Source organism: Prunus mume, linkage group LG3 (genome assembly GCF_029339155.1).
Source record: "Prunus mume cultivar Tortuosa linkage group LG3, ASM2933915v1, whole genome shotgun sequence".
In the NCBI taxonomy this organism is placed as follows: domain Eukaryota; kingdom Viridiplantae; phylum Streptophyta; class Magnoliopsida; order Rosales; family Rosaceae; genus Prunus; species Prunus mume.
Genome location: NC_142700.1, coordinates 9,505,062 through 9,515,385, shown reverse-complemented (window position 1 = coordinate 9,515,385; position 10,324 = coordinate 9,505,062). Strand labels below are relative to the sequence as shown.

The window sequence follows — 10,324 nt, the reverse complement described above, 5'->3', positions numbered from 1 at the left end:
CAGCAAACAAAAAGTAGAAAATCTGAAGATAAATAATCAGTTTCAGGGTGTCAATACAAACCCTTTGGCATTACATTTTTCTTTTTTCTTGTACATCTACTTACCACAATAAATTAAATTGACGACCTCCACCGTTGATTTTGGGTTTCATTTTTACACGCGCGACCAGCCTGCTTGTATAAATGCATCATCGAGTCCACTTCTTGTCTGCTCATCTTCATCAAATTCAGAAAACTTGATTCCCAAAAAAATGAAAATCCATCACCTCATCAATATTTCTCACTATTTGCTCCTTTCGTTGTGCTTATTGGGTATTGGACTTGCAACCAGTACTGCTGTGAAACCGAAATCAGTGTGCATTGAGGAAGAAAGGAAAGCACTTGTGAGCTTCAAACAAGATCTTACTGATCCCTCTGGTAGGCTTTCTTCTTGGGCGGGTCATGATTGCTGCCGCTGGGAAGGGATTTCATGCGACAACCGCACCGGTCATGTTTCCCAAATGGATCTCCGCAATCCATATCCATATGTCCGGGGGTATGATGAAGAGTGGGAGGCTTATAACAAGTCTTGCTTGTGGGGTAAGATAAATCCTTCTTTGCTTAGCTTGAAACACTTGCATTACCTGGACTTAAGTTGGAATAATTTTGAAGGGATCCGCATTCCTAACTTCTTTGGAGAGCTTAAAACTCTGAGGTATCTCAATATCTCCTATGCACTGTTTGCAGGAGAGATTCCCCCTTCTCTTGGTAACTTATCAAACTTGAACTATCTTGATGTCGGTGATTTTGATTATTATTCACCCAATAAACATTCCAAAAACTTGAATTGGCTTTCTCATCTCTCTTCTCTAAAATACCTCAATCTCGATTCAGTGGATCTTGATAGCAACACAAATTGGCTGCATGTTGTTAACATGCTTCCTTCCTTACTGGAGTTACACTTATCTCAATGTGGATTAGTAAGCCATCCACTATCTCTACAGAGGATTAACTTCACCTCACTTTCAGTCCTTGATCTTTCACATAATGATTTCAATACTTTCTCATTTCCCAGCTGGATTTTCAATCTTACTAGCCTCAAAAGACTTGATCTATACGGCAATTCTTTCGGTGCTCATTTTCCAGTTGAACTTGGAAACCTCAAATCTCTTGAATACCTAGATTTATCTTATTTGGGGCTCAAAGATAGTGGAGTTCCCAGAGTCCTTGGAAACTTATGCAAGCTAAAGACATTAAATCTTAGGTGGAACAATTTTAGTGGAGGGGGGATTGAAGAGTTTTGGGGGAGTTTGTCAAATTGTCCAAATAATACACTAGTATTAGAGTCACTAGATTTGTCTAGTTGCGGGCTGGAAGGCCAATTGCCGGCCTCCTTAGGAATGTTAAAAAGTTTGCAGTATTTGGACCTCACTGGTAATTACATGAACGGGTCCATTCCACAAAGTCTAGGACAACTCTCCGAGCTAGTTGAACTCCGTCTGTTTGGGAATTCTTGGGAAGGCAATATAACGGAAGCCCATTTCATTAATCTCACCAACTTGAAAGGGCTTTTAATAGGCACCGATTCAGATGACATACAAAAGCCCATGTCCCTTGTTTTCAACGTGTCTTATGATTGGGTTCCTCCTTTCAAGCTCATGTCCCTTGTTTTCAACGTGTCTTATGATTGGGTTCCTCCTTTCAAGCTCCACTCAATTAATATTCTCAACTGTAAAGTAGGTCCTGGTTTTGGGGTATGGCTTCAATCTCAGACTGAACTGGAAGATGTCACCCTTAGTAGAACTGGAATATCAGATTCTATACCTGAGGAATGGTTGTTGAAGCTGTCTTCCAAACTCATACGGTTGGATTTATCTTACAACGAATTCCGAGGAAGGCTTTCATCCAACAAATTGATGAGATTTCCGAATTTAAGAAGAATAAGTTTGGATCATAATCAATTTGAGGGACCACTCCCACTTTGGTCCACTAATGCATCTTCCTTTGATCTTGAAAGCAATTTATTTTCCGAGCCAATTCCCTCGAGTGTTGACCAGCTCATGCCCAAATTGAAGGAATTGTATCTTTCAGAGAATCATTTGAATGGTACAATTCCACCTTCTATTTGCAACATACAAAACCTAATAATCCTTTCCTTGAGGAGCAATCATTTTTCTGGAGAATTCCCTCACGCATGGAGTTCGGGGAGCCAAATAAAAATTGTAGATGCTGCCTACAACAATCTCTCTGGTAATATTCCCACTTCAATGGGAGTATTAAGTTCTCTTAAAATATTGAAGCTAAACAACAACAATTTTGGCGGTAAGATTCCACATTCTTTGCACAATTGCTCAGTTTTGAAAAGTATCGATCTTGGAGGCAACAAATTATCTGGGAGCATACCTCCATGGATAGGAGGATCAAATGTATCCATGTTGTACATGTTACGATTGCGATCCAACTTTTTTACTGGACAAATTCCCAGACAATTGTGCAATCTTGGCAACCTTCACATCCTCGACCTCAGCCACAACAACTTTTCAGGTACTATTCCCACCTGTTTCAATAATTTGACTGCGCTTCTTCGTGATGATTCCAATGAATCACATATAATATATAATGAGCAAACCACGCTGACATTAAAAGGACAAGAACTCGTGTATAACACCACTCTGATGCTGGTAAAGAGCATTGATCTTTCATCAAATTTTTTGGAAGGTGAAATCCCTCAAGAGATAGGTAGCCTCATTTTTTTGGGTACCTTGAACTTGTCGAGAAATCAGTTGACTGGTAAGATCCCCTCAGAGGTTGGAAATATGCATGGGCTCGAAACTCTTGATCTCTCAAACAACTATCTTTCAGGACAGATTCCTCAAACCCTTGCATCTTTAACATTCTTGGCGCACTTGAATTTGGCTTATAACAACTTGGTGGGGAGAATTCCTTTGGGCAACCAATTTCAAACGTTCACTGATCCGTCCATATATATGGGCAATCCATCATTGTGTGGGGTTCCGCTTCCAAAAAAATGCCCCGGAGCCGGAGATGACACTTTTACTCCTACAAATGCAAAACCCAATAATGAAGATGGAAGTGATAAGTTGTGGTTCTACGTCAACATGGTACTTGGCTTTGTCGTGGGCTTTTGGGGTGTTTGTGGTACATTACTCGTGAAGAAATCATGGAGGTATGCTTATTTTCGATTTTTTGACGATACCAAAGATAAGGTAACACTAGCAATTATGTTGAAAGTAGCTCGTTTGCAAAGAAAGTTTTCTCGTGTTTAGTAATGTACTATAATTTGACCCAGTAAAACAATGTAATGTATTCTATATATATATATGTATGTTTTTTCTTGAGACAATTTGGTTTCTTGTTTTGACAAAATAATAGTCCATCGATTATTTCTGGACGGGGTACCAAGCAAAAGCCACAAAAATTCTTGTAGTGTTGAGCTACATAAATCAATCAATTTAAAGTCACAAAAACTCTTGCACACATAATCAGACAACCCAAAATCAAATACAAACCACTTGCAGCAGACAACGTTTCTTGCGTATCCCCAACATAGCAATTCTTTTTTACGACCGTCTTTATTAGTTTGAAGTAGTCCTGGCTTCTTTTAGGTTCTACAATCCAATTCATTAGAAAAATAAGTCTTTTCCAGCAAAGACAAGACCAACTTTATCACTATGACTAAAATACTGAAAGCAAGAGACACCTAACACCTCTCTTTTCAACTTTGAAAGATAAGATGGTCTAAGTTCGAATTTCTCTCTTAGTGACAATATATATATCTTAATGTGAAAAAGAGAAAAAAGACGTCAATTAAGATGGTCAAATCTTACATTGTCTTCCGGAAGTCGAAATGATGATGTGTCATGTGCAGGGCCCACTATTTTTGCTTAAAGAGAATAAAATAGTAATAAAAATTAAAATAATATAATTACATAATGTAATCTATGTTGCACGGACACTCCGAAATGCTGGAGTGTTGGAGTGTCGGACATGCCGAAACGGCTCCGACACGACCCCGACATGCCTTCAACACAGTCAACGGCTCCGACACGATCAAGACACGGCTCTGACATGGTAGGGACCAGATTGAAATTTTGAAAATAAAAGTAAGGGTCTAAACGTGATTTTTGAAACTTTAGTGGACTGATTTGAAATAGTTTTAAAAAGATGGGTTAAAAGTGGAAAAATAAATTTTTAAATCTAAATGAATCTCACAAAAGTATCAGCCAGCCACTTCACTTCATTTCTTCCGTTGCAGCAGCTCTTCTCCTCTTCTCCAACTTTTGCAAAGGTGAGTCTTTTTGCAATTTTTTTTCCTTTGTTTTCAAATGCTTTTATATATGTTTTCTATTTTTTTTTTTCTTATGTCCCTCCATAACAGTAGAAGAGTTGGACTTGGTGGTGAGGTGAAGATTCTTTTCTTCTGTTTTTTGGAAAAGAAACGCAACAAGGACGATTCTTTTTTATGGTGTATTAATTATTATTTATGGATGATGAATAATGAGTTATTTGTTTTGTTTTATGGAATTATGTGACATTAAAGTATTGAGAATTAATTAAGCAAAAAGAAAAGTATTGATAATTAATTATTATTTTAATTGCCGTGTCCTAATTTTTTAAGAATTTCCGTGTCGCCGTGTCGCGTTCCCGTGTCCCCGTACCCATGTCCGTGCAACATAGAATGTAATTACTTGTTTAATTAAAAAATATATAAAAAGAAAAAGGATTTGGGGACAACATCATTAATCATCCATGATATCGTTGCTGAACCCTTTAATTAAGAAAAGAAAAAGAATTTGTAATTTTAATTCAATAATATCATCATGAGTTAATTTCTTTCCAGCACTCAGCATATAAATAAGTACTGAGAAGCTTGGCATTGGCTATCATTTGCCCAACTAACCACTTTCTACGAAATGGAATTACAATTTAAGCAGCCAAAAAGTAGACTACAGTTTAGTCAAGAAAAAGAAAATGCATATAATTCCATGTACCTGATTGGACTTGCAAACTTGCTGACTTGCAAAACGGGTTAAGGACACTCAACCAATATGTGAGTGTTTCACACACACTCAATCAATGTGTCACGTAAATTCGAATGGGAGCTACGACCCATTGTCCATCAATTATAATTTTGAAAGGATCCACATTCCTAAATTCTTTGGGGAGCTTAAAATTCTAAGGTATCTCAATATCTCCTTTGCATCGTTTGCGGGAGAGATTCCCTCTTCTCTTCGGTACCTATCAAACTTGAACTCTCTCCACGTCATTTCATTAGAAGTATATTCCAAAAACTTGAATTGGCTTTCTCATCTCTCTTCCCTAAAATACCTCAATCTCAATGAAGTGGATCTTAATAGCAGCACAGGTGAACTTGCAAGCCTCAAAGCTAAGCAGCAATTATTTCAGTTATCATATTCTAGATGAACTTGCAAACCTCAAATCTCTTGAATACCTAGATTTATCAGATTTGGGTCTCAAGTGTAGTGGAGTTCCCACGTCACTGGTTCTATGTCAGCATATGATCCTTGGCTTTATCGTTGGCTTTTGGGGCTTTTGTGGTACATTACTCGTAAAGAAATCATGGAAATATGCTTTGTTTTTTATTTTTTGACGAGACCAAAGAAGGTAACACTAGTAATTGCGTTGAAAGTGATCGCTTGTAAAGAAAGTTGTCATATTTAGTAGTGTACTATAATTTTGACCCAGTAAAACAGTGTAATGCATTCTATATATATGTGTATTTTGTTGGGAAAATTTAAATAAAATACCAATTTGGTGTCTTATTTTGACAAAATAATAGCCGATCAATCATTTTTTGGACGGGGTACCAAGCAAAAGCCCATTTATTTATAATTGGTCACAAGCTCACCAAGCAAAAGCCCATTTGACGACTGTCTTTTTCGGGTTACAAGTATGAGCACATAAAACTTTATTTATATTAGTTTCAGTGAATCTTCATGACACGAGACACATCATATCCAGATTCATGAACAGGACAAGTAATACATGCAGTACGTAACAGAGCATGCATATATTAAACATTCATGGTGAGCTTTGATCCTCAGTTTGACTTTGAGCCTGCATACAAGGCTTCAAGCAGCGGCTCCGGCGTAGGATGTGGGAGAGCATTTGCCATGGGCTTAACCCTCACTTCGGCATCTCACCATACAGTTTCTGTCTTTGATGCAAATTTCTATGAATGTTTTGCTCGACACCTCACAAATCTTTGCTTCACTCTTCATCACCATCTCTTCTGCATATATAATAAATAATTAATCACAGATCTTAATACATTGATCATTAAGTTAAGTTTGTTAAAGAATACACAAAGTCTCACATTGGAAACTTAACAAAATATTGATACAACAAAGTAAGAATACACAAAGTCTCACATTGAAAACTTAACAAAATATTAATACAAAATGCCTCGATAATATTAAAATATTAATACAAAAGACCTCGATAATATTAATTGTGGAACTATTCTATATATTCTTCAACAAAGTTCTTCTCAACATTGATAATGTCTGATCATTATTCATGCACACCTTCACTCACTCCTATCTAATTCATTATACGTTTCTTTCCAAAAAAACCAAAAAACCAAAAAACCAAAAACAAAAGCTAAAGAAATCTGTAAGGCCAAAGAACTCATAAGAGGAACTTTTCTTTTTTATGCTTGGACATGTATGCGAGGCCAAAGAACTTCCTCTCAAGGCTCTGAGCCCAGATGGATTACATGCTATATATAAATTACCGCCATTCTTAAAATCTGGTTAAGAATTTGATTCATGATATGTAGTTTCAGAATTTTTTTTTTTCCAACTGATTATGATTTTTACTTGGTTGATTGTCACTTAGTTCTTAGTTAAAGATATCAAATTGATATTGGTTTTGAGTTATATGCTTTAATTTTTACTTTCTTAGTTAAAGATATATCAACACTACTATCACAATTTAAAGCCTTGCAAACATATAGAAGCGATCTCCACAAAATATATTTCAATGGGAAAATGAATATTATTGTAAGTTATTTTCCTTTTTGTTGGTTTGGCTTTGTGGTGACATGCAGGCTGGTGATCTTCGGTTCGATCACATATGACACCGTTGGATCCCACATGACACCGTGTGTGTGAGAATTCCCCTTCCCATTTCGGGAAATAAAAAGGCTGAGTCCTCCAGCCATAGAATTATTAACCATGGTCATATCCTCATCCTCATGAGCGGTAAATGAAAAGAACTCATTTATCAAACATGTAATTTTATTTATTAATTTCACTAATACACGAGATATGAGACGCTTATAGGTCTCATATCAAGATTGATGCAGAGGAGCTACAAAATATTATCATTCAGGGCAAGTTTTCCTTAGTTTCTTCAGCCACACAAGGCTTAAGGCAGCGGCACTTGCGTAGGATATGGGAGCATTTGCCATAACCATAACCCTCACTGTGGCATCTCACCATGCAGTTTCTGTCTTTGATGCATAGCCCTATGAATGTTTTGCTTGTCACTTCACAAATCTTAGCTTCACTCTGCATCACCATCTCTTCTGCGATATTAACCACAAATATTAATTAATTCATTTATCAGTTATTGTTACAAAGAGGAGAGAGGAGAGAGAGAGAGTACTTACGAGAAGTTAGAAGGATGACCAAGATCAAAACAAGACCAAACAACTTCCTCTCCATGTCTTAATCTTCAGATTTCTAATTGTCTTCAACAACTGAACTCTTGATCTGTCTTTCAACACTCTGTGTGTGTATATATATACATATATAATTACCAGTCAGACGTCATTCATGGGTTCTTTGGCATTCTAGACCCTACCTTTTTTAAAGTATGCACGGATTTTCAGGATTTGGTAATTAATGAAAATGCATTTAGATGTTTTGGTTACAGGTGGATCTAAAGCTTACTGTTGCTTTCATCAAGTATAGACATCTGTTGGTGTTTCCAGTAAACCATGGTATGCGTTGTCAATTAGAGGACTGTGTGCCTGTGGGTGGAAGAGCCATCTGGGTTTATCCATGGATACTCTACTAGAACACTCCAGGTCGAACCTCGTAAACATCTCAGAAGAGAGAATAAATAATAAAAAACTCATCCAAGGACTTTTCTTCTTGTACCACTCGATACAATATACAAGTTATATGGACAGGATGTGAATAAAATAATTTTACGTTCAAAAGTATTTTTCTTTTTAGAAAATTTGAGATTAATCTAAAATTAAGAACATAAATTGAGTTTAATAGTCATACTTGTTGTCGTTTATTTTTGTTCAGCCTATAATATATAATGTTGTAGATATATAATCCTATGATGTCTTTTTCGTAAAGTAACATGTGTATGTTTTTCTATGCTCTCGACTTAATGTACAGTAGGTGTTTTAGTTTATGCACATGAATTTTAAGTAACAATTTTTATTTTTAGAAACTTTATTTCATGAATATAAAATGATCATTTTGCAAAGTACAAGGCTAGTGAATCTTATACAGGAAGTATCAAATCATCTTAACGCACCGCTTTTCTTTGCTATAACACCTTAAGTTATAATTAATGATTAAAAATGTTGGAAGAGGATCCTGATTTATCTCTTCAATTTTGTAATCCGCTCAATCTAGCTAGCCAATTTAATCAGCTGGTGTTCAAGTCTTCAATTCAACTACTTTTGTAATTTTTTTAAAAGCAGCTTTTGGATTATTCAATTTCTGAAGGGTTTTATCAATTAACGTGCACATTTTGATTTCGAGTTGCTGTGAAATTTATTTTTGGGTGTAGAATTATCATTTTAAATTCAAATTTTAGATTTTAACTCTTTGAGTTTTGGTTTTTTAACTGGCGGTCCCCAGCCCAGGTCGAAAACGAAACCAGAACAAGTGTTGGCCCTAGGCTCTTGACTTGGAGAAAGTTTCTTTATTGTGTTTCTGTGCTGGGATTACGTTTAAATGAGCATAAATGAATGAATGAGATTTGAGGAGAAGGAAAGAATCCAATGAGCATAGATGTGCATGCAGATATTGTATAAGAGCAATGCTACTCTTACCACATTTGTATACTATATTTTTATATCAATATTTTATGTGGCAGATGAAGTGGACAACCACATCAATTAAAAAATGTCAATAATCATAAAAGAAAAGAAAATGTTAAATTAATTTTATTGATGTGATATCCACCTCATCTGCCACATAAAGTGGTATGGAAATCTGGTATACAAATATGGTAAGAGTTATATACTGACAATATAAAGGGAAAAAATATATTGAGTAATGCTACACTTACCACATTTTTATCCTACATTTCTATACCACATAATGTGACATATCTATATTATATGTCACATCAATTAAATCAATGAAGTGTATTTTAATTAAGACAATTAGAAAAACATATACTAGAATAAATCATAAAAGAGTAGCATATATGTCTCCAAATCACTTAATCGTTGCTCAAATATACTAATAGAAAATATAAAATGTGTGAAAGTATAGGAGAATAGATGTAGAGATAATCATATTGTTGTTGTGTATCAAATACGAAAGAGGAGTAACCTTTTATAATCATCCAAGACCTTATACGTAACTTCCAAGCACATTAAACTAGAAAATTAAGACAATATCTCAAATAAAAACTCAATTTCAATTTCATAAAAAAACAAATTCCTTAAAAACTCAGTATTCATCAAGCCATAATATTTCCCTAATCAAAAAGTATCTCTTCTCTTTCCCATATGATTTAACAGTTCTCGGCAATCCCTAATGTTCAATTCCGCAAATATGGGTTCCCACAGGTACCTATTATTGTAGCAAGTTATTTCGATTTTGCATCATTTAAACCTATAATCAAACTCAAATTAAACGAACCCAACCCCTATAAAAAATATTCTACAGTTAAATCAACACACACAAAAAAATTCACTCTACAGTGACAAAACACACAAGAAAAATCAATTTAAAAGGGATCAAAAGAATAAAACATAAAGAAAATACATCTCCCCAATATTGCTCGAATTAATAACTAAATGGTATTTTAGGAATAATAGTTGATGGAAAGATAGGATTATGTTTTTTTCAAATTTATATGGTGGATGGGATGATAAGGTAAGTGGGGAAATATGACAGGAGCATCACTCTTTCTCATATAAAAGAAGGGAGTTATATGTCAAAGAAGAAAGCCATCTCATCAAGTAAAATCTTGAAGGGCTAAAAGAGTGAATTGAAGAAAAATGTCTAGTAAATCTCTCATCCTTGTGTTCTTACTATGCATTCTCTTGGCTTCTCGTGAGTCTGCCTCTATTTTGTGGAATTTTTTTTTAGGGTCAA

At 35.4% G+C, this 10,324-nt stretch overlaps 1 protein-coding gene across 2 annotated transcripts; it reads left to right on the top strand.

Annotated features, from left to right (window-relative positions):
- LOC107881131 (receptor-like protein EIX2) lies at positions 1–3,314 on the top strand. 2 transcript variants are annotated; one of them, XM_089049406.1, is made up of 2 exons: positions 1–2,522; positions 2,697–3,314. In XM_089049406.1, the coding sequence occupies exons 1-2, from the start codon at positions 251–253 to the stop codon at positions 3,263–3,265; spliced, it is 2,841 nt and encodes a 946-aa protein (XP_088905532.1). In that variant the 5' UTR covers positions 1–250; the 3' UTR covers positions 3,266–3,314. The 2 variants fall into 2 exon arrangements, with proteins under 2 accessions (XP_088905532.1, XP_088905531.1); XM_089049405.1 differs by having other exon boundaries at positions 3–3,314.
- Positions 3,315–10,324: the final 7,010 nt, after the last annotated feature.